At 32.0% G+C, this 24,581-nt stretch overlaps 3 protein-coding genes across 3 annotated transcripts; 2 read left to right on the forward strand and 1 right to left on the reverse strand.

Moving 5' to 3' along the window:
* The first annotated feature begins 7,423 nt into the window (after positions 1 to 7,423).
* Positions 7,424 to 9,966, forward strand: LOC7460928 (uncharacterized). Its single transcript, XM_006383419.3, has 4 exons — positions 7,424 to 7,761; positions 7,868 to 7,955; positions 9,000 to 9,152; positions 9,651 to 9,966. Exons 1-4 carry the CDS (start codon positions 7,629 to 7,631, stop codon positions 9,682 to 9,684), a joined length of 408 nt encoding a protein of 135 aa, XP_006383481.1. The 5' UTR covers positions 7,424 to 7,628; the 3' UTR covers positions 9,685 to 9,966.
* Positions 9,967 to 12,638: 2,672 nt separating this feature from the next.
* On the forward strand, positions 12,639 to 14,388 carry LOC7469123 (glucan endo-1,3-beta-glucosidase). The gene is made up of 2 exons (XM_002306570.4): positions 12,639 to 12,989; positions 13,198 to 14,388. Exons 1-2 carry the CDS (start codon positions 12,839 to 12,841, stop codon positions 14,139 to 14,141), a joined length of 1,095 nt encoding a protein of 364 aa, XP_002306606.3. The 5' UTR covers positions 12,639 to 12,838; the 3' UTR covers positions 14,142 to 14,388.
* A 667-nt stretch (positions 14,389 to 15,055) lies between these two features.
* Positions 15,056 to 22,035, reverse strand: LOC7460929 (uncharacterized). Its single transcript, XM_024601565.2, has 5 exons — positions 20,941 to 22,035; positions 20,062 to 20,810; positions 19,878 to 19,967; positions 15,895 to 16,605; positions 15,056 to 15,595 (listed from the first exon to the last, which is right to left on the reverse strand). The coding sequence occupies exons 1-5, from the start codon at positions 21,047 to 21,049 to the stop codon at positions 15,467 to 15,469; spliced, it is 1,788 nt and encodes a 595-aa protein (XP_024457333.1). The 5' UTR covers positions 21,050 to 22,035; the 3' UTR covers positions 15,056 to 15,466.
* Between the last annotated feature and the right edge of the window lie 2,546 nt (positions 22,036 to 24,581).

Raw genomic sequence — 24,581 nt, forward strand, 5'->3', positions numbered from 1 at the left:
TTTTTTTGGTAACAATCAAATTTTTATTATTATAAAAAAATAAATGTGCAATTATTGTCAACATATTTTTTAACATTGAAAAAAGAATTAATTGTGAATCAAAAAATATAAAATGTATATATTTGATAAATAAATAAATAATTATATGTACCAATAAATATAAAAAAGAGTTGTAAATACTAACCCAAAATTAAATACAAAAGTTGAATGATAAATGCAAATTAAATTATCTAATCTTACACCACTAGAGCTCTTAATTTATTTATTATTTACTTTATTATATGGCAATTGAATGATTTTTAATGAAATATAATCTTATCTATTTAATACAAATATTTCTAATTAAGCTTTAAGAAAAATACGAAGAACCATATAAAAAAAAAGCATTTTGTAATATTAAAGAAATTATTAGAACCTTATTTGAAAATAAATTTAAAATCAAAAGCATTTAATGGAATAATATCCTAAATATTATTTTAATTATTTTAACCTATTGGATTTTATATAAGAAAATTTAAAAAATTAACATTCATAAATTGGGGGGGCCAACCCCTAGCTAAAAAAGATAATGTTATGTGCATGAGGTTTTGTAAGGCTAGGCCTGCTAGCCTAGCTCTCTAGTTTTTTTAAAAAAAATGATCAAACAATATGTCGTCTTGAAATATACAAAACAAATTATAACAGACAACCAATCATGTGCCGAAGAAATGTTTTGGCCATGAAAGGTGACCAAGAAGTTGGGCCAAAGGTTTTTTTTAACTTTATAGCTCATTTTTAGCCTATTTTTACCATAAAAAAATATCTAAAATACCCTCATAAACCTAAAAGCTTTCTAGGCGTAGATCTCTTTTTTGGTATTATTGATGAAAAAAACTAACTACCAATGAACTCTTTTCTCTAAGAGGAACTCACTAAAACCAAGTTTGGTTTTTTTAGTGATCAGAATATGGCCGACGAAACATTCTCTCCACTCGTTATTTTCTGATGATTATCTCTCTCTTCTCTCAACCTCGAAAATTAAAAATGAACAAAGTAATGTATTTGACCAAAAATTAAATTTCAAAAACTAAATGAACTAAAAAGAATGAAAAGGAGATTGTTGGATCAAAGAATTTTGTTTTGTGCAAAGTTGTCATTGGCTACTAGTTTCTTTGTTTTTTACAATTTAGTCATGTCGCTTAAAATTTTGACTCTCAATTGCAAATTACAGAAAATTGGTTATTAATTTGGTCATAATAGGATGCAATAAAAGAGAAAAGAACTTTAAGAATGAAATAATTAAAAAAAAACAATGAACCCATAATGTAATGTGTTTGTGTCTATAATGAATAAATAGTGAAAACTCACAGTGCAAAAAAGGCATGTTGTTCTAGTTTTTTTTATAATGGAAGGAAATTTATTTTCTAAAGAAATGTTGTTTTAGATTCATTGAGACTTATTAAATATGTTGTTTTTACTCCCCAAACCATGCTAATAATTTCTTATTCCTTTACTCTTCACTCATTTAAAATCTTTTATTTCTGCATGCAAACAAAAAAGGTAAATTCATAGCGCCAAAAAAAAATCAATAGTCATTATAATTTCTTATGTGTTGTTTTTTTCCATAAACCATTCTAATAATTTCTTAGGCCTCTATTCGCCACTTATTTAAAGTTTTTGTTTCCACGTGCAAAAAAAAATCAAGATTTTTATCAAAGAAATCAATAGTCGTTAATTTTTTATATATATTGTGAATAATCAATATAATTATTTATTGGCGATATTGTTATGATCTAAAAAAACTATAATTACCTAGTCTTTCATAGTAAACATAAGCACAGTGCAATGTGGATTTGCACAATGCATTCTTTTTTCTTATTTTTTCTCTCCCGGAAGACATGACTTAATGATCGCCATGCATATTTTTTTTCCTTTTTTTCCTCTCTTTCTCTCCTGCCAACAAAAACAGATAAGTGTTTACTTTTCTTTTTTTTCTCCCTCCCTCTTAATACTCTTAACACCAACAGAACCTATCTTTCTCTATATCTTCTTTGTGTTTTTTTTTTCAATTTATTAGTTGATATTGACGGGTTTTGTATTTATTTTTGTCGACATGGATAATCAAAGAAAAAGAAAGGCATCTTTATTTAGCCTTTGCCATGGTTGGAGACATAATTAGAGTTGTCTATCTAGAATCTCTAGCTTTTTCTATCATGGTTAATGATTAAAACAATGATACATACAACATGTATAATTTGTTTAGATTGTGTTTTGGGTTTCCCTTTTATTTATTTTGGTTGTTTTCTAATTTCATAATCGAAAGAAATTACAGGTTTAATAGGTTATGACGGGTATGGAAAGAGATGATGAGGCAAATAATAGAAGTGGGGTGGGCATGTCAAATCGAATGGAAAAAGGTTAGTTTTGGTATTTCTCTATCTCTTGTAATCAATTTTAATTTTTTTCTTTCCTCAATTTGACCTATACGGAGGACAAATTATATTTATCATTATGGCTTTTTTTAAAATGACAGTGAAATTTCAGAAAAACTCTGTAACAAGCATTTGGTATTGCCTATTGTTATCTACCTATTATGGGTTTCTCTCCCATCCCGGTACCTTTCCTGCCTTCTTCTTATGATTTAAATTTGGATTAAGATTGATTATTCTAATTTTGTTTTGGTTAGTCAAATTTCATAGATTTTTATCTTTTGTAATGTTTAGAGTCGTGTGTCAATTTGGGTTGCAATTAGTTTTTGCTCTATTTGATTTGTGTTTTTTCTTTGGAATCATAGATGTTGTGCATTTTTTTATGTCTTCTTCTTGCACAGTTCATGTCTGTGTTGGTCTGTAATAAGTCACCGAATTTGTTATGTGTTTTTGGTTGATGTTCTAATTTTGATGTGGTTTTATTTATTTGTAGAACAAATAATTTAAGATATGATATTATGATAAAGCTCCAAGTCTATCACAAGGTCTATGCATCTTGAAATTTAATGATTTTTTTTTGTAGATATTAATATTATATAGTCTTTGTTAATTGAGAACTTAACTCCTATTCTTTTAAGCATTTGTTTGTTTTTCTGTTTGATGAAAAATTTATTTATTTTTGTGTTTTTACATGCATTTCACTTCAGTTGTCAACCTTTGAGTAACATACTGGTGCACCTTTATCATGCTCTTTCATTTTTGTTTATTACCTTTTCATGTTGTCTTTTCAGCATCGAATGCATAATTTTATATGTGTAAAGGACGCTCATGTTTGTTTGCTATTCTCTTTGTGTTTCATTTGCTTGCATATATATTTGTTTTTTCTTGTGTGATTGGTGGTCTTTCCTTGAATGAAGATTCATACAAACATTATATACATAAAATGAAGGTAAGTGTAAAAGTTCATGGAAAGACAATTAAGTACAATATTAAAATCTTTAATGTTCATATTTTTCTTTTGTTAATGCTATTATTGTGTGCTCTTGCTTAGTTATTTCTGACATATAATTGGCTAATATAATTTCATACCAAGGTAAAATATGGTAGGGTGATAAATCTAAAGCCAATTCAAGGTCTATAATATACTAAGGGGAAAAAAGAATGTGAAATATTGGGATCAAAGGCTGATTCTATAAAAATGTTGTTGGGAATTAGTTTTTTCTAAAGAAATATTGATTTTTATGTGATAAAAATCTAACGCTTGATTTTATAAAAATACTATTGCTTGATTTGAGAATAAGTATATCCACGTTGGACATGGAATTTTAAAGAAAATATTACCAATTTGTAGAGTTTTAGTGTAGTTGTGTTATACTAACAAGGAATAAATCGACATATAGAAGCATACTTTATTCATAAAAGCTTAGTACATCTCTTTAATTAGACATTGTTTAAAGAATGAAGAGCATAGGACTATATTTTGGTGAGTCAAAACCAGATTGTTCTATTGACATGAAATCCAAGAATTGCACTCACTTATTATTAATATGGTCGCAAGTCTAAAAGTTAAGGAATTTGAAGATAATTTATCAAAACTTAGTTTGTTTCAACTATTTAACCTTCCAACAAAAGTAAGGTAGAGTGAAGAAGGAATGCGACCACCTTTGCATTAGGTAGCAAGCAAATTGTACTCTAATTGCTTTGCAAACGAATTTAAATAAATGAGAGAATTATGACAATATAACACTAAGATGAAAACAAGATGCATTTCACCTTTCCCTAGGCAATTGAATGTATAGTCATAAACATTTCAAATATATCACTTTTGATTTTCACAATTAGAAGGTTAACATGTCCTAACAAAAAGTAATGAGAATTTTGAACATTTTTTTAATGAAATTCATAAAAATATCAAATGATATCACTTAATTCAACCTTCTTTTTCTTCATCATCAACATTCATTTTTTCACATTTATTTTTAATAGAAAACCTTAATTACAATTATTAGAAAATAATCTAAAAGAGGTGGGGAACACTATATAGCCACACACATAAGCAATGTGAATTGAAACAATGCTTTCACTTTTTTTTTCCTAGTTCTTAAAGCAATTTATACTTCAATTGCTGAACTTTTTTTTTTCAATTTTATTCTTCCACTTTGCATTGACTGGGAATTCGGCCTAATAATTTGTCTCGATTAGCTTGTTATAAGATTATCGCAACATTAAAAAAACTTCTCGATATTAAGTTAATGCTTTGAAAAATAGATTTCAATTTTATTTCTTAAATATAATTGAAACTTCAAGGATTAAATTCGACATTTAAACAAAAAAAAAGTCTTTTTTTTTATTGTTCAATTTTGATCCATATCTATTGAAGTTTTGATATTTAAGTCTTACATTTTATTTGTTTTGCATTTCAATCCATGGTTTTTATGATGGGAAAGAGAAAGTCACCGAAAAATAATGGAGAATAGAGAAAGTAGACGGTTGGCCAAATTCCAGGAAAAGAAAAAGAAGCCAAATTTGGTGTAAATATGTTCTCTTATTGAGAAGAGTGTCTTTTAGGTGTTTTTGAATTTTTATATTGCTGAAAAAAGTAGATCGAGGTCAATAAAGATTTTTATTTATTTAATCTTGTGTTTTTTAGTTGATTTAGGGTTTTTTTAAGGTGAAAAATTGGTTTATTGAGATTTTTAGGGTGTTTATTAGGTGTTTTTATATGAAAATAGGTTTTTAAATCTAAAAAATATAGAACCTAACTTTTCAATCTTCTCTTTTAGCGTTCATGTTTGGAAGCTAATGATTTCAGTAATCTCAACTAGATACTATTCAATCTGGAAACCTTACTTGGATGCCAATTATTCCAACATTTTCATTTGGAAGCCAATAATTCCAATAATTTCAACTGGATACCAATCAATTCTGCGACCTTACTTGGACACCAATTATTCTGGTAATCCTAACTAGATACTAATTAATTCAACAACCTCACTTAAATGCCAATTATTCTGTTTTTTATTATAATTTATTTCTTCGACAAATATATTGTCAACTACTATGTTTTCAATAAAATCTTGAAATAAAAGAAATCTTCAATTACTATTGACTTTTAAAGAAATGATTTAATAGTTATTGAAATATTCAGAACCTACATGAGGTTTACTGTCGTCTAACTGTCCTCGATGACCATGCAACTTCCACTGTCTCTCCTATATCATTATAATAAAAAAATCATTTTAAATTCAAGGTCATTATCATAAAAGTCTCAATTTCAGCTTTCGTTCAATTCTCATCTTATATCTAAAGAATTTCACAATTGTTTTTACTATAACCATAAATGCTTTCATTTTTTTTTCTATCTCTAGGCCAAACCTAGGTTTAATTGGTTCTAATACATTATTCTCAATCTTTTCATGAATTTTTTCTTCTAATTTCATTTCATAATATACTACATCATTTCTTCCTTTTTGTTTGGCCAAATGTCATATAAAAAAATCGTGGTTTCCAATTAAATTTTTCCATTTAATTTTAAATAACTCATGCCTAAGTCATTTTCTTGTTACACGTTTGAATCGTTCCAAATTCTAGTGTTTCAATTAAAATTAAATGTCCTCTTGATTTACCATGTAGGTCAAACCTACTTCTTTTTATCTTTTTTCTATTGAAAGGTTCTCATTTTTTGATTCTACATAAATTGAACTTAAACTCATTCATTTCTCATTATATTATTTATTTAAATCATGAAACGAATCCATCTATGTCAAGAACCCAACCAAAACATCAACCTCTTTTATTTTCCTTCTAGGTCGAAGTTCTCTCTCTCTAAATTAAATAGAGTATGTTTTTCTTCTTTAATTCTTTTAATTAACATCTTTTTCAATGACTTTTCATGCTTACTAACCTTAATCTAACATACAAACATCAATTTTATCATTCATTCATTCAAACACAAATTTACATGACACTTCTATATGTAAAACACACATTTTTTATTTATTAATAATTCAAACCTAGCTTAAATCAAGGTTCTTTACCTCTTAAGCACAATAAATTGAGGGAATAAGAATAAGAAAGAACAAGTTTTATTCATTTCTTTTCCTTCTTTTCTCCTTCAAAACCACCCCCTCTAGTTAAATAAGTCTTGGAATTATTCAACTTTTCTTGCTTAAATCCCTTCTCAGTCTCTTTTTAATCCTTTAATTAATCACTCTTCGGTGTTTTTAGCAAGAATTGATTTTTGATCAAATCTTTACTCTTTTTCTCTATAATGTGACCGACCAACTTGGCTTCCTTTCTATTTATATGTCTCTCAGAATTAATATTTATGACATTTTTATTGTTCTTTAATTCAATTATTTTTTTGTTATTTTTTTTGTTTAACCGAATATCCCGTCTCAGACTACTTTTAAAACTTATCATACCTCAAAGTTTTAAGTTTATAAAACTTCATTTTTGATAATTTAATTTACACATATTTTTCTATTATTATTTATTTCTTTTGATCACCTGGTTAAATTTTCAACACTTCACCAACACCATAATATTTTAACTGGGGTTTTATATTTTTTTTATATTTACAACAACGCCACTCATTTAATATCTCACATGGTATATCTATCAAATCTTCGATTATAGTTATTTTTCACATATAAATTTATTTTTTTTATTTTATCCAAGGAATTTGTACCAATTAACTAAGAATTTTCACCACTAGTCATAAAAATTCTTTTCTCAATTTATTATTTTTTAATTGGAAATTATATTATTTAACATTAATTTACAATATTTTTTTCATTAAATAAAAGATAATAGCAATTATGTAAATAATCATATATTTTTCTTTATTTTTTTTCTTGAATGTCAAGGGTTAATATGCGAATAAAATTTATGATACAAACTGTAATTTTTTGAAACTCGGTATAATTTTGACCAAACTACAGGACATTGTGGTAATTTCCTTTTTCAATTTACAAATAAAATTTGCAGGAAGACAAAAAAATGTGTTGACAACCTGACACCATCACTAGCGTATCGTGTAATTGGCCAGTAATCATTCTATTATAGACAGCAAATTAAACGCAATTCATAACAGCCTGGAACTTCAAGCAGCAACAACAGTCAATCCCTAACCAGCGTCCAGTGTTTGTTTGTTTTTTCCTTTCTTTTCTTAATTTTACATAGTAGCCAAAAAAAAAAAGGCAATCGAGAGAGAGGAAAATGGATTTACCGGAGCTGTGGGCAATCTTCGGTCCTGGAGTCGCTGGCGCGGTATTTGGCGCGGGATGGTGGTTTTGGATCGACGCCGTCGTTTGTGGCTCTGTTACAGTCTCCGTCGTTCACTACCTCCCTGGTCACCCCCCTTTCTCTTTAATTTTCTCTCTCTCTCTCAATTTCAATATACAATTACATGTGTTTTTATTTAGATTGATTGATTTTTTAGGGCTTCGCAACTGCAGGCATATTTGCATCTATTGCTTCTCTGATGTTTAATTGCGTTAGAAAAGAGGATATTGATTACTCTCCTTACGAGGAAGGCGAGTGGAGGTCTGCAATTTTCCATCTCTCTTTGTTTCTCAGTTGCTTATTCCTCTTTTTGTTTCCTTTAGCTGATGTTATTTTAATTTTTCAATTATTTTGATTTTCTTCTGTTAGAAGCCCCAGTGAAAATTGGATTGTCTTATTAAATTGATTTTTTTTATCTGCTGGTTCCGGGGGCTTTACTTTGAAGGGAGATTTTTGAACTATCAGTTTATGTAGCACACCGTGTCTTGTAACACCACGAGCGTTTATTTACTATTCTGATAATGATTTTGCTATCTTGTGTTGATTCCTGCAATGCTGATGCGTTAAAAGCTGTGATTTTAATATAAATTAGCGTTACCACTCTTAGAGTGGAGTTTAGTGGTGACCATTGCACATATTTTCTCCAGTGTATTTCTTAAAACCCACTGCTATGCTTGGTGTTTTTTAGTGGACTGCCTGCCTGCGGATGGGCATCACAATCTTTCTGATGATTGTTTTGTTTTCTCTTGTTGTTTCAACCTGTACTTCTACTGTTGCTCTTGAGATTTTTGGTGCTGTTTTAATCTTAGTAAATGATGGCTAAATGGGATCTTTACCACGTAATTGAATACTACATTGATGTGATATACAAGTATGACCCTGAGAACTACCTGTTCTCATGTACAGGAATTTCTTATGTTGTTAATAATTGTATGAAAAAGAACAAATAAAGGAGATATGGCAGTTTTTGTTTGAGTTTGATGTTATTTTCTCTGGAGCATGACTGCTAGAAGCTCTTGTTTTTCCTTCCTTTCCAAGGGCAGAGGTTCTCAATGGAATTGACCGTGGTTATGTTAGAATGATTTGAAACCTTTGATGATACAGCACAATTAATTTATTATGTCTATTCTTTTATGATAGAAGATTTGGATAAAAAATTGAGACTCTCTCCCCCTATCTCTTTTTGAAATAATTGTGAATCTCTTCTAGCCATTGCCACATTTGTTTCATTCTGTGGTTTCTAGATGGAAATGGTTTAACTTTCCATTTGGCTTTTGGGCTTCCTAATCCTTCTCTTAATTGCAGATTGAAGCTCTGGCTTTTCTTTGCATATGTTGTCTCCTTCGTCTCTTTAGCAGCATCAGTGGGCTTATTGATACAAGATTCCATTGTCAAAACTGGCCCTTCAGTGTGGACAGGAACTGCTGGCGTCTTGCAGTGCGTGTTTGTGCTGATCAGGTAAATGGTTTACTGGCGTCTCTCATCTGTTGCATATCTTTAGGTCGTGATGTTAGCGCCTTTGCTTAGCCATAAACTGCTTCTCCTTTGCCTTTATTTTTTAGAAGTGCCTGAAGAATTTCCCGAGTTATTCAGGTTCTTGGTCTGACATCTTTGGATGGTCTTGTTAAAGTGGTCCTTTAATTTTTCTTTCTCATAATTACTTTGCCTAGCCTTTGATAAACATGCAGTTTTAGAATTTAGATGATAAATCTGTGCATGTTGATTTGAGCAATGAAAAGGTTGCCATGTGGATCTGCTGGTCCACCTCTCTGTGTGACAATAACACATTCACACAGGAGACACAAGTAGGCATAACTCCTGCATGGAATTCACATGCACAATCATGTCCTTTTTAGAGATGTTATTTGACATTGCCTGAACGAATTTGGATTTACCATTTTCCTCCTGTCTTTCTCATTTTTAATCGACATCTCCATTCTTTCTTGTTTTCTGCAGTGGGCTAATTTGTTGGACTTCATACTCGGAATGAGTTATGGTGATATGTGCTGCCTGTTGGAGCTTGGAATTATGACAGAGGGAGTTGGCTGTGTATGTTTCAGTAATTATTCAATCCACAGGACAGAACATAGTTCCACCTCGTGCAAATGTTTATCCTGTGCTCCCATTCTCGAGCATAAAAAAAAAAAACCCGTGCAACTTTTCTGGAATTTGAGATGTTTGGTACATAAGAAAGTGAAATCTCATAAACTCTGGTGTTTCTTCAATGCTGCCTTTGTGCAGAAGCCAAATTCAATTGTTTTCAGGTTGGTCACACGAATCATTAGTCTCAGTTAGAACCGAGAATGCTGAAAATAGCCATGTCCACTTTCAATCCTCCTTGGATCTCATGCTCTTATTCTTGTCTGTTCCCTGTTTTGTAATGTCGTTTTTGTTCTTGTTATGGCCTTTTCATGTGAATTCTAATTGCTGGTATCTTTTTCAAAGCTGCAACTTCATATTCGACAGCCAAACCCCCCCTTTCCGGTGGAACGAGTATATGATGAAATATTATATCTTGAATTCCACTTTTGCGCGTGAAAGAGTTTGATTCTCAATTTTATAGTCAATTCGTAGATGTTGACATTAGCTATGCGGCATGGTCGGGTTCTTTTCCCGTAAAAAATCTTATTTAATCTCTAAAACACACAATTAAAATTATGAAATTATTATAATTTAAAAGAAAATAATATAAATAAAACCTAAAAAATAAACTTTTATTAAAAAAACTAACATTAATAATAAAATTAAAAAATAAAATAAGTAAAATAAATAATGTCAACTCGTGTTAACTTTCTAAATCCATAACTTCCATCCCACCTGAAAAAATTATGAAGTCTAATCCCCAACCAATAAAATATTAAATAATAAAATTGAAAAAAAAAATTTACAAAAGAATCAAAAATAAAAAATATCAATTAATAGAATGAGAATCTAAATTGAAAAAATAAAAATAAAGGACAACTATTTTTTTTATTGAAGGTAAAATTGAATCAATTAAATGTTAAATGATATAATTGAAAAAAAAAACCATACCAAAGGATCCAAAATAAAAAATTAAAATTAAAATAATAGGATCAATATGGAAATAAAAAATAAATTAAAGGACAACTAATTTTTTTATTGAAGGGTGAAATTAAAAAAAAATCAATTTAGTAAAAGAAAAATTAAAAAAAATGAGGATCAGAATTGAAATAAAAAAATAAATTAGAGAACAATTATAATTTTTTTATTAAAGTGTGAAATTGAAAAGAAAAATCAATTTAACAAATGAAAAATTAAAAGCATGAAGATAAAAATTGAAACAAAAAGTGAAAAAAACCTCTAAGCGTTATTTTTAAATTTTTTGCTTTAAAGAGTAATTGAAACATTTTATCATGTTTTAGAAAAATATATATAAAAAATTATTCCTAGTCAATTTAATAATGATTAATGAACCTTTCAAAAAACTTCATTGTCTCTAATAGCCCATTCGAGTAAACAACATAATTAAAATTAAATCTGGGTGATCAATATTTTTTCAAGGAGTTTTAACTTTTGTTAATTAAGAGTATGTTATATATAATTTTTAAATTATAATTTTAAACTTTGAGTTACAATTAATTTTTTTTCATAAATAAATTATATGATAAAAATGAGTTTAGTTACAAATATGTTTGGTAACAAATAATTTAAAAAAGAAAGGTAGTATAAGGTCAAATTTATAAGAACGAAGTTAAGATTTTTAACTTTTGATTAAAAAACATTTTTAACTAAATTTTGAAACAAAATTTTAATTTAAGTCTAAAATTAATTCTAACCAAATATACTTATATCTTCTTTTTTTGAATCAAAATTTAAAAAACAAATTAAATCAATTTACAAAAATCATATGTATAAATTCACTACGATTCTATTTCCAAATAAAAGTCGTTTTGAGAATGTGCATAATAGACAAAGTGATAAATGATGGATGAAAGAAGCATTTTACTAGTTTTGGAGGAGTTAAATTTTTTTATGTAAAAGATGTGTTTAAATTCAAAATTTCAAGTTGTTGTATGAAATTCTTGAAATATTTTATATTTATTTTTTAATATGCATCTTCAAGTAAAAGTATTTTTTAAATTTAAAACTTATATTGATCTATTTGAAATTTATATAGGTGTATCATTAACTTATAATAACTTATAATGAATTTTTAATTTAACATAAATAAATAAAAATAATCTATCTCGAATGTCAAATAATTATTTCAATTTTTTAATTTCTACTATGGTTACGATACTATAACTATTTTAATATGTTGTGTTGTATTAGGACTAAAGTCACCTAATTATTTAGTGATTTATAGTCATAATAATCAAATTAAAATTACTATTATAGATATAACTTAAATTTAAGATTTTTTTAAAAATAACAGCACGAATTCTTCTTTCATTGACATAATAAAATTTCTTAAATAATACAAGTAAAAAAGAAAAGAAATACGAGTTAAAACATTATAAATAGGAATGGTGTCTAATTTAATAATTACTTTTAATGACAGAAAGAATCTATCAAATAAAATAAGCGAAAGAAGAAGAAGAAGCAATAATTAATACGTTACATGTTTATGTAAGTAAATAAAAATATTGTATAGTTTAATTAATATCATTTATGCACTGTTTTTTTGTTATTAACGATTTTTAACGTTATTTCTATCTTTTAAATATAATAAATAACTTTTTATCTAAAAAATCATAATTTCTCATTATTATCAAACGAAACTCTAGAATGATTTGCTATTAATTCTTTAATATTATTTGGATTTCGGTTTTTGTTTATTTACTGATAAATCATTTCCAGATGGTCAATCCAAACAGGATAGACTAAGGGCATGCATGCACCTTACAGCATTAACAGCTCGATTGGGTACAGCTTGCTCTGTTTTCCTTGTAAGCAAGAACGTAGCCAATAAATAGTTAAATTTCATAATGGTCTTGCTAGAACTGGCACTAAACTTAATTACTCATGTTCAAAAGCAGAAGATAATGATTCAAGGATGTGCAAATCATTAAAACACATAAACACACAATCTAGAGTGCAAGCAATGACATTAAATTGTCAGAAACAGCCGTCGACAGGGGTAAAGGGCACCCCTCCTCCTATATATACACTGCTAAATGTAGATGGAGAGGCATGCGGTGTTCAGTTACATCCCTCGCATGCTTAAATTAGAGGTTGAGGCTAAAAATAAACAGATGGGGTTGATGAGCTCAATGTGCAGGTTGATTCTCGTTACAACAATAATACTGGCGGCTCACCAGTTTTCTATTTCCAGTAAGATCTCTCTCCTGCAACTAGTACTGAAAACACGCTCGACTTTGTTTTAACCAGATAATCACAAGTTTTCAATCTCTTGTTTTCACATAATTAATTAGTTTATCTACCAGCATTAGTACAGAAAGAGTTTATATCACAGATTATCAACAGAAAGATACTTGGTTGGAAGTTCTTCTCTTAACGTTTGATATATGATATGTTGCAGGTTCTCTCCCCATTGGTGTTTGCTATGGACTAAATGGGAATAACCTTCCACCTCCAAGTGAGGTGGTAGGTCTCTATAAGAGATCTGGAATCGAATTCATTAGACTTTACGAGCCGAGATCTGATGTGCTTGAAGCATTGAGAGGATCAGGACTTGCTGTTGCTTTATGTCCTACAAATGAAGACTTGGCAAACATTGCTCAAAGGCCTGATGCAGCCGACGCGTGGGTCAACACAAATATCGCCCCTTACATGAGTGATGTGCTATTTCGTTGGATTATATTAGGCAATGAAGTGATCCCAGGCCCGCTTGCCAATTACGTCCCCGCAGCAATAGCCAACACCCGCAATTCACTTGCAGCAATCGGGCTGGCTAATGTCACAGTGACGACTGCAATACCAGGAAATGCACTTGAAGCCTCCTACCCTCCATCGGCTGGCGCTTTCAGTAGCGATGTAACTGATGTTATGATCGCTGTTGCTGGCATCTTAGCCAGTTCTGATGCACCACTCATGATCAATGTGTATCCTTATTTTGCCTATGCCTCAAATCCATCACAAGTTCCCGTGGACTATGCCTTGTTTGCTGCAACCACTCCTGTGGTGACCGATGGGAGCTTCCTCTATTATGATCTCTTCGATGCCATGGTTGATGCGTTTCATGCTGCGTTGGAAAAAATTGGCTATCCTGGTTTAAGAGTTGCCATAGGGGAGAGTGGATGGCCAAGTGCTGGGAATGATCCTTACACAAGCATTGATAACGCAATGATTTACAATCGGAACCTAGTGAATCATGTGCTGACAAACGGGACGCCAAGGAGGCCGGGAGAAATCATGGAAACGTTCCTGTTCGCAATGTTCAATGAGAATCTGAAACAAGGCGCAGTTGAGCAAAACTTCGGCTTCTTTTATCCGAACATGAATCCAGTCTATCCGTTTTGGTGAAATGGTTGCAGTATTTGTTGGGAAACGACCACCTCCTTCTAAGACTTTGTAATCAGACCATTTTAGAGCAAATAAAAAAACAAAATAACAACAGTTTTTCATGTACTCGTGGTTGAGTCAAAGCACTTCCATTCTTGTGTGAAGATATTTGAGCTGGCATCGGGAAGTAATGGTTTAGTTGAAATCTTTCTAAAAAGAAACTTTAATTTTTCTAGTCAAAATTAATTATTTATATATTTTAAAATTATTTTAATATATTGATATTAAAAATAATTTTAAAAAAATTAAAAATATTATTTTAATATATTTTTAAACAAAAATAATAAATAGGGCATCGTGTGATTGCTCGCTAATGAGCTTTGGAGGCTGAAATAGATTTTTTAGATCAAAAAGCCCATAACGTAACCTCCCCGACTACCATAGGTTTTTAGAGACTGACGAAGCTTTTTTGTCCCAAGCAAATTCATGGTTAAAATGTTCAGATTTTTTTCATGGTTGATTATATTCTTCAAGAAAATGGTATTAACAATCACTTGTTAAAATTAAACTAACATGGGAAATTTATATAAAAAAAATGCTCCTGGATATTTATTAAAAATAAAGTATTTATTTTGTTTTAACTTTTTTAGATTAATTGTTCTTCGCCTTTTCTTTTATCACCATACCTAAACATGACCTGAACAAAGGAGGGTCGGCACATCAATCTCTGCGAGCCAATTGAGATTTTTTTTTTTATTATTTGTTTTTTGGGGGGGGATGTCTAAGAACAATAGGGTAATATGATAACGGAAAATAAATTAAATTTAGGAGTAAGATTTCTTCTTATTCATGTGCAATTTGTGCCTAAAAAATATTGACATGATTTGCTCAAACTGAAACGACAGCACCAAAAATACTTGGTATAAAACATGAACTAAACTAAAAATGGAGCCCTTTTGATTTCCTTTTTTTTTTTTCCCGTAAAATTGACAAAAACACCATAAGCTTTTCTTTGTAAAATCAAACCCTCTAGAGATGTAAAGTAAAAAGACCAAATACCCCCCCAAATGACGCAGCAATCTCTCCCAGACAAAACAGCCTCTAACCTACCCTCTCCCGAACCAACCGTAACACCTTGAAAAATTACCCTCTATTGGGAAGGCAGGATTGGGGCATCTGTAACTTATTGCACTATTTGCAAAATGCAAGGGTTCCAACCAAAAATCCACCCCCTTCTTCTATTCGCAACTTACCAGCCTTCTTAAAAAGAAAGCAAAGGGAAAAAGAAACTAGCCACCTGTCATCAAAAAATGGAGTTTCTGGGTCTACTATTTCAGAGAACAGCATTAAGCATCTGATCCAGAGTCAGAAGAGCTGGATGCAAGGGAAGATCCACCCAAACTCGCAGCATGACATTCATTCAGCTTTAGTTCCATGCCTCGACACACTTTCAGGGATGGCTTCTTTGTAACATACTGCAAGGTGAAATCATGAAAATGAGTACAGCAGCACTTAAAGATTCGTAACAAGAGACTTCCCAATACAAGCCCCTGACCAGGATGATTTTAAAAAAAATTCACGATCACTGTTCCAACTTTCACCCCCCGAGTTAAGTGACTACACTTGGTTGCATGAAACTAAAAATGGGGTTGACAAACTCCACATAAAATATCAAATGGGCATTTTTAAACTTCTTAAAACCTAAGCAGAACGAGGACACCTAAGCAGAGTGATATCTTGATGGAAAAACAAGAAATAAGCTCGTGGTATTTACCTCCTGAATGAAGGCATTGATTTCTTCCTCTGTGAGTCCTTCATCCTCCCCTGAATTTTCCTCCCACCCAAGAGAACGAAGGAACTTAGCCTCTTCTTCCTCGGAAAATCTTTGAACCTCTTCTAAACTCCCACCATTGCTAGTCAATTCAGCACCATTCTGAATAGCATGAGGACTTGTCGGGGCACTGACAGCTTCCCTGTTTACTTCACAAGAGTTCTCACTGGTGGTAGACAAAACAACAGACGTTGAATATGCAACCGAAGAAGTGTTCATAGCAGTTTTCTTCTTCAGGTCATTAAAGAAATCATTCCTGCTCTGGGCTCTCTTTTCCCCACCAAATCCTGAATTTAAATTCAAGCTAGTTGGCTTGCGCTCCCCTAGAGAAAGCTTTGGGTTGTTTGGACTCCTCACAGGTGCAGATGGAACTGAAGGAGCAGCAAGTTGGCTATTCGCAGTTCTGCTGGAAGTATTTGTCGGACTAGCAACATCCTTTGGAGAAGGGGAGACACCATTTTCCCATACTGGTTTGAGAACAAAAAGCTTCCCATGAGATGTCTTTGGAGCATCAGATTTGACATTTACCCCTACAGAAGATTGATTAGCAAGGTGCAATGAAGAAGACTGCTGGTGTAAGCTCTTGGCAGCCGTATTCATCTCAGCAGGTCTGATTCCTGTTTTAGGCTTTGATTTATCAGAAGAACTGGGAACCTGAGGAAAGAAAATTAGCAAACGGTTACCCACAATTTTTGTGGTTCACAAGGTAAGGAAGAAGAATCAAGGGCTGCAGTAATCACAAATGTCAAATAATCAGTGTCTGCATGTGTCATCATTCAAACTTGGTTATTGACATCTTGGACAACTAGCTAATTCCATACAAACCGATGCATTGACATTCAAACATGGTAAGTTCAGTGTTGTTAAAGGCGACAGATGTTAAAAGGTGCCAAGCATGTAAAATGCCCGAGGCACTCGCCTGAATGAACCAAGGTGATATGCTATAGATTAAAAAAAAATATTTGTATAATATTATATTATATTATATAAATCTAAAATATATATCTTCCCAATTAAGATTAGATCATTAACAAATCAAAAGAGAATATAAAATACCATAACATTGTCGTATAAAGTTATATTTTTCACCCTTAAAACAAAATAGGTCAAAACATATATCAATTAAAAGAAAAATTCAACATGGAAAAAGAAGTATTTCAATCAGGCGCTTGCTTTAACACCTAGCGCCCACTCACGAGGCGCTTGCCTAGGCAGCGCTTCGTTGAAATTCATTGCCTGAGGCTAATAAAGGCGTTGTGGCCTCGCCTGGAGCGCCTCGTCTGGAGGGCATCAAAGCCTCTTGATAACACTGGGTAAGTTATAAACCTGAATCATAAAGGTCAAATACAAAGCAAAAAAGGAACCTACACAATTCACGACACGGAACAATCAAGCAGGAGAAAAAGGCTAATTGTAGTAGACAAGGAACTATTGTCTACTATAGATAATAGTTCCTCAACATTAACAAAGTTTTCATACTTGCACAAACAATACACAAGATCTGTTCGTGAAAAAAAAAACTTTATACTATCCTCCAAACATCATTCTGTACTCCATATACATGGATATATAAACCCATACCGAAACTTGAGAATTAACATAACCTAAGCATCAATGCAGAAAGGCAACAGAAACTCAAAGGTTTGCAAAAGACACAAAAGTGAGAACATGCTTCAAGCTTTACCAGTCAAAAACACACAAAAAAAGACGTATTAGAAATCAATGACATTAATTAAGGTTTCATGTCCCATGCTTGAATTAGGGATGAGCAAAAAAACCGAATAACCGATTAAACCGAAAAAACCGGAAAAAAAACAACCAAAAGAACCGAACCGAAAAAAAAAACCGAATTAACCGATTGAAAAATCACAAAAAAATTCGGTTCGGTTTGGTTTCGGTTTTCAAAGTCTGAAACCGATTGAACCGAACCGAACCGAACCGGTTCAACCAAGCCAACATTTAAAAAAAAAAGTATAAATAACATGTTTTTTTTGTAACCCTAAACCTAAAGTAACATTCTAAAGACAGCCGCCCCCCTCCCCTTAGTTTGCTCTCTGCGTCTCCCACTCTCTCCTCTCTCATTTTTCTCTGTACTCCACAATCCATATCCCACAATTTTTAAGAATTGTTAAGCTCCTGCTTCTCCATGCTTATTTGTCCTCATATCAAAGGCACACCTTTCTTCACTTGATTTTAATTTTTTTTTAGTTCAGCCACGCCTCTCTTTACCTTTTCTTTTGCTTTTAACTTTGTAATTGCTATATAATTTTTCATATCCATGTAACCGAAGAAGATTGTTATGTCAAACCAGTGAAAGGTTTTTCTGTGATTTTCTTGATGTTGGTCTCGTGAGGACAACAACTGGACATCGAGTTTGGTTATTTATTGAAGAAACCGAGTATAAAAACACCACACACTCAATAGATGGTGTGGATCTATGTAAAAATTTGTAATTAGTTTCTGATTGTTTTGGTTTTACATTTGAATAATACATATCTTTTGATCTTAATTTTTTTTTTCCAGTGAAATAACTTCTTTTCTTTCCTTATGTTTTGTGTATTTTTTGTGCAAAGATTAATTTTTGAGCAAGGATCTAACAAAAAGAAAACTGGGGTTGGATTTCTGGATATTCCTAACCGGTTTAGCTTGTTGAGAAAGCCAAGATTTCTCTTATAAGCACAAAGCTATGAAAATAGAAATAAGACAAACTGGTTTAAACGGTTTGGAAGGAAAAAAAACCGAACCGAACCGAACATAGTCAGTTTGAACCAGTTTTCGGTTCAGTTCGGTTCCAAAACTTCAAAAAAAATAATTTCAATTTGGTTATTTATTTTGGCCCAAAACCGGACCGAACCGGAAATGCACACCCCTAGCTTGAATATCCTTTACTTTCAGTGGTATAATAATGAGTCCATGCTAAAAAAACCTTCAAAATAAGTAGATGGGGATACAAAAAGAGTTGAGCATAAGAAATGCGAGCTAATGAAACTTATCCCGATCATTTCTCTCCTTTTCAATTAAAAAAAAGAAACTCAAATGAACACTAGAAAGAAGGTTTCCACAAAAGCCAAAGCAAATCAAACCCAAAGAACTAAGAGACTGAAGTGCACTAGAAGCCTAAACTTCCAGCATTCTCAGAAAAACATAATTTGAAATCCCCCACGGCAGTGTGATCATACAACAGAAACACAAGCATTCAGGTCTATAACAGAGCATCAAGCTAGCAAAATGCATTTAATCATAAAATACCGGCAGGACGTTTGAAGATGGAAATGTACAGTGCAGAGTGCAGCATGCATGCACGTACACATTGCATGTATAGATGAGTGCAAACTACATGGAGAAGAGAGCAACAGAACATAGTCTCATACTCAAAAGGATAATCGGGTAACCTAGATAACATTCCATTAAAAATAATCATAACAAGGAACTACAGCAATCATTCAACTAATCCAACTAAAAGGTATGCTGTCAAAAGCAATTGTATTTGTGGTTTTGATCAAAAGTAGTTTTATTAGCAGGCAAAATTCAAGATCAATTATAGATCAGAATTGGCCTAAATTCCTCGCAAAAGGAACTACGGCAATCAATCAACTAATCCAACTAAAAGGTCTGCTGTCAAAAGCAATTGTATTTGTGGTTTTGATTAAAAGTAGTTTTATTAGCAGGCAAAATTCAAGATCAATTATAGATCAGAATTGGCCTAATCGCAAAAGGACTAATATCCAAAGTTCCAGATGAAGACCGGAATCTCTATTAGTGAATGCTGATCAGCATGCAACATACAAGATGTTGAAAAAAGGTAAATTAGCAGATAAAATGTAGAGCACATGGTATGATGATTTATCAGTGACCTACAAGGTTAAACTACCAAATGGGACAATTATGAAACAAGCTCTCTTAAATATCAGATGCTGTTCTCTTACCAAATTCTTAGGCATCGAGGGAGTCACAGGTATTAACTGCCTTGATTGCTTAATAGCCAACTCCTCAAGCCTTTGTGTCTGGACAGACAGCTGTGGATTTGAAATATATCTCATTAGACAAACTATGGTCTATAGTTATGAATGACATGATAGAAGGAAAGGCATAGGAACCCTGCTCAGTTACCTGTGGTGCAGTTCGAGTTCTTGATGGAGCCTGAGTCAATGTTTCAGCCATATTGAGACCAGCCATTCCACTTGAAGTCCCGGATGAAGAAGCAACAACAGTCTGTGCAGCAGATGAAGAACTTGTACTGCTGTTTGCAATAATAGCCGGCACCTCTGCCAGAGCTGATGTCCATCCCTCCCCACCGATCAAAGCAGAACTGCCAACAGGCAAGCTCTGAACACTCGAGCTTAAACCAGGAGATGAAACTCTTGCTATATCAGGCACTCCTTGCCTATCTTCACTTCCAAGTGAAGGAAAATCCTTTTCAAACACTGCCTTCTGACTGCTACTACCAAAACTACCCCCGGAAATCAAACCATTGCCGTTGGTGTGAGTGTTGCCACTCCCATTTTTTAAGTCTGATGCAGCTCTGCGAGGCATCAGCTCAACATGTTTCCTCGATACCAATGAACTGGAACGTCGCAAGGTATCCTTCTGAATCCTGTTGGTTAATAAGCCTCCCAAGGGATCAGAAGAGTCCCTGTCCCAATTATCCATAAAGCTAGACCTCTCTTTGTCCCTTTCTCGATCTTTATCGCGGTGACTTCTACTAAAACTACTGTAAGGATGCTTTGCAGATCCATTGCCAGAACTTCTTCGTGAATTAGATGAAGATGTCCGGTCCAGAAAACCAGGGCGAGGGGAATCAAAATCATTTATGCTCTTAGAGCTCCTATTTCTCGTGTGATTTGCCAATGAAGGGACATCTATACAACAAATTAACCAATTAGCACCCATAACAAAAGCTATCAATTAACGCAGGCCACTTAACATGACCAAACACAAAACACGAAACAATACCATATGAAATTTATCTAACACAAAATTGCAAAATACCTGAGTGAGAAGAAGATGATGCGAAGTGGTGGGCTAAACTGCCAGCCCCAGAGACAGTGCCTGTACTTTTCAGCCATTCTGGTACTAAAGAGGGTTCACTTTTTTCCATAAGGACGAGCACTGACCATCATCAGATTCAAAAAGAAAAAAAGAAGACACTTCTTCACCCCCTCCAAAGAGAACTATTATCCTTCCAAAGAGAACTATTATCCTATACAAAACCACTACCTTGTAGCCCCTAACCCTACTTTTCTCCCCTAAAACAACCACCAATCTGATTGAACAATCACCAACTAACCAACGCACAAATTATGTAGCCTGTGGCAGTTTCCACCACAAATTAATCAAAAGCAAACAGAATTCAAAACCGGCACCACGCCACACTCTCTCTACACCTCTATCTTTTATCAAAAGATGTATTTGCAGATGTATATAATAACACCACACACTCAACAGGCCCTCGTCTTTAACAAGAGTCCCAGTTCAGCAAAAAGCCTAAGGCACCAACCAAGGAAAACCAACAATTATAAACCAATAATAGTTCACTTGAAATTCAATGAAAACCCCCAAAAAAGCCAAAAAAGAGAGTAGAAACCCTAGCTAATACACTTGAATGTCTCTATTCGCGTAACTGCAATGTTCTAGGGTCTGTTACACGAACAAATTCAACAAGAATTAGAGAGAGCGAGATGAAGGCACAAGGTCAGAGAGATAACAGAGAGAAGTGCTAACCCTAACACAAGGAAGGCTAAATCCCAAAAACGCAACCGTTTAAATAACCGCTCCACAAAAAGTAAAGTGTGGGTATCTTGTATTTTAAATATTCTCCCTCAGAAATCTTTAACCAATAGGTTTCGGAAGAGAGTTTCAGTGTTATAGAGAGAAATAACACAGACAAGGAAGAAGCAGATTGCAGTGTTAACGCGAGAGACGATGGGTTTTCTTTTTGCTGTTGCTGTTGCTAAGAGGAAATTAGGGTTTTGTTTCGTTTGTGTGCTTATATGAGGAGGGGGATGGAGAGAGGCGTAATTTCTGTTAGTTTTGGATACTCAGAATGGAACGTATGAAGAACAGCCTCCCCTCTTTCTCTTCTTCTAAAATATCATTAATTCAAAGGAAAAAAAAAAACCATATTTTTTTATGGTTTTCTTTTTTTATTTGTTTCTTTTATGGGCCTAGTCCGAATATGTACATTAAAATTGACCTGGACTTTCTGGATTGTACTGATAGATTATTATTTGTTTGATGAAGTTGGTTTTTATTTTATAAAAATATATTTTTTTATATTTTTAAATTATTTTGATGTATTAATATTAAAAAATATTTTTTAAAAATAAAAAATATTATTTAAATATATTTTTAAATAAAAAAATATTTTAAAAAACAATTACTATTATTTGTTTTGATATTTTTCATGGAATATATTATTATTTATTTTAATATTTTTATACAGGAAATAAAATCCAATTATAATATGGGCAGTTTTTTTTATAACTAAAAACGGTGGCTTGCATGGTGTTAGGTCTAAATAGGTGCTTGGCTTAAAAACAAATAATGGATGGTTATCTGTTTGGTTAATGTCGTACATGAACTTGCACGTGCATTGCACGTGCCATGATGCTGTGCTGGTGTGATTTCGTTTTGTGGTGTTAGAACTGGCTGCGTCTGGTTTTCGGATCCGAAGATTAACCTGTGTTTATTAACTAAAAAGGTAGTGAATGGTTGTAATTAATTTCAGCGTCTTTTGTTTGTTTCTTCAGTTGGCAGAATTCACCTATGGATGGGTGAAATAAAGTTAACAGTATAATGATGCTTAAATTACGATGTTTGAAAGGCTATGTTTGTTTTCTAGTTCGTGTTTTTTAAAAGATTTTGAATTTTTTTTGGTTTTAGATTAATTTTTTTTTGTATTTTTAGATTATTTTGATGTGCTAATATTAAAAATAAATTTTAAAAATAAAAAAAATATTATTTTAATACATTTCTAAGCAAAAATCACTTTAAAAAACAATATTTATCACATTCTCAAGTGCTGCCTAAATTTTACCATGGCGTTGTGTTTCTAAGTCAATAGAAGATGGCGGTATAATCGGTTACTAGAAATGCAGTAATACATTAATGGCAATGATTTTATTTATTTATAATATAGCTGGCTAGCGCTCCACTGCAAATAAAACCAAAAATAAATTTAACATAAGAAAATATGTTCAAGTATTGCCCATGAATTTTAAAGATGCAAAAAATATCCTCGACTCATATCATCCATTAATTATATGATAAAAAATTAATAATAAATGGATTGAATTTAAAAAGAAAAATAATCATGATGACTTGTACAAAAAATATTTGCTAAAAGGAAAAATCACGAAACTCAATTCCAAAACATCTCAATATTAAAGGATGAAATTGAAAAAATTAAAATAACAAAAAAAAACAACCTAAGTTGGCATGGTAGACTCGCGACCTAGGTCGTTAGGCCAGAATAATCTTATAGAAATGAAATAATAATAATAATAATGCCCAATTTCCAACAATCCAAATATAAAATGATGAAATCGAAAAAAAATCAATCAATAAAAAAATAAAACACCAACAAATCCTAATAAGACTGTCAAGTTTTTTGAGTCGGATCATGCGAACATGATAACCAAATATAAGGCAAAACGGAAAAAATATTTATGAAATCCAATTTTCAAACAAAATAAAGTGTTGAAGGGTGAAGTCAAAAAATTATTCAATCTTGAAAAAATTACCTAAAAAAAGATCAGAGTCAACTTAGATTAGCCCACCAAACTAACGACCTAGATCATAAGACTGACATAACTTTATAGAAAGAAAAGTAAAAAAAATCATGAAGCTCAATTTTTAATAAACTCAAAGTTGAAAAAGAAAATCGGTGTCAAAATAAGATCTAAATAAAGGCTAATGTCAATCTGAATTTACATTTCAGACCCGTGACCAATGTTATGAGACCAAGATTATTGCACTGAAAAAAATCATGAAGCTAAATTTCTAACTAACCTAATATTAAAGGATGAAATTGAAAAAAAAAATAATTTCAAAAAGCATCTAAAGCAAAAAAAAAAAAAATAGCAATTAAGAAAATGATGACTAAATTTCAAACAAAAACAAAACGGCAAGACATCTTTTATTTTTTGTAGAGCAGTGGAAATCCTAATGAGAGGAGAATGAAAAAAAGAAGAAGAAAAAGGGGTCGCCACATGCTTTCAACATAGACACTCGCATCTCATCAAGAAGATCTTGCCTCGATCATCCAACACCACCACAACACAGTCGTTATAATTTGCCTCATGCACCGCTAAAGCACATGTCATCTTTTACATGTTGACGCATGCACCACATGTGCCAGCCAAGTTACCCTGCCTACTTCCCTAGTCCACCATATATGTTTTAGTTTTAATTTTGATCCCTTTAACATTTAATTGTTTTTTTATAAACATAATTTTATTTTATTTTTCTAAACTGAACATCAACTGAGCACCAAACTTTTTCATCAACATTGTGAAAACTCCATATCTAGGCAACCACAACAAACTATCATGTCAAATCTCAAATAATGATACGATTCAGGAAAGGTCAAATTCGGATTTTGACGTAAAAAGTGCATCTATCCAGTTTTA

Source organism: Populus trichocarpa, chromosome 5 (genome assembly GCF_000002775.5).
Source record: "Populus trichocarpa isolate Nisqually-1 chromosome 5, P.trichocarpa_v4.1, whole genome shotgun sequence".
Classification (NCBI taxonomy): domain Eukaryota; kingdom Viridiplantae; phylum Streptophyta; class Magnoliopsida; order Malpighiales; family Salicaceae; genus Populus; species Populus trichocarpa.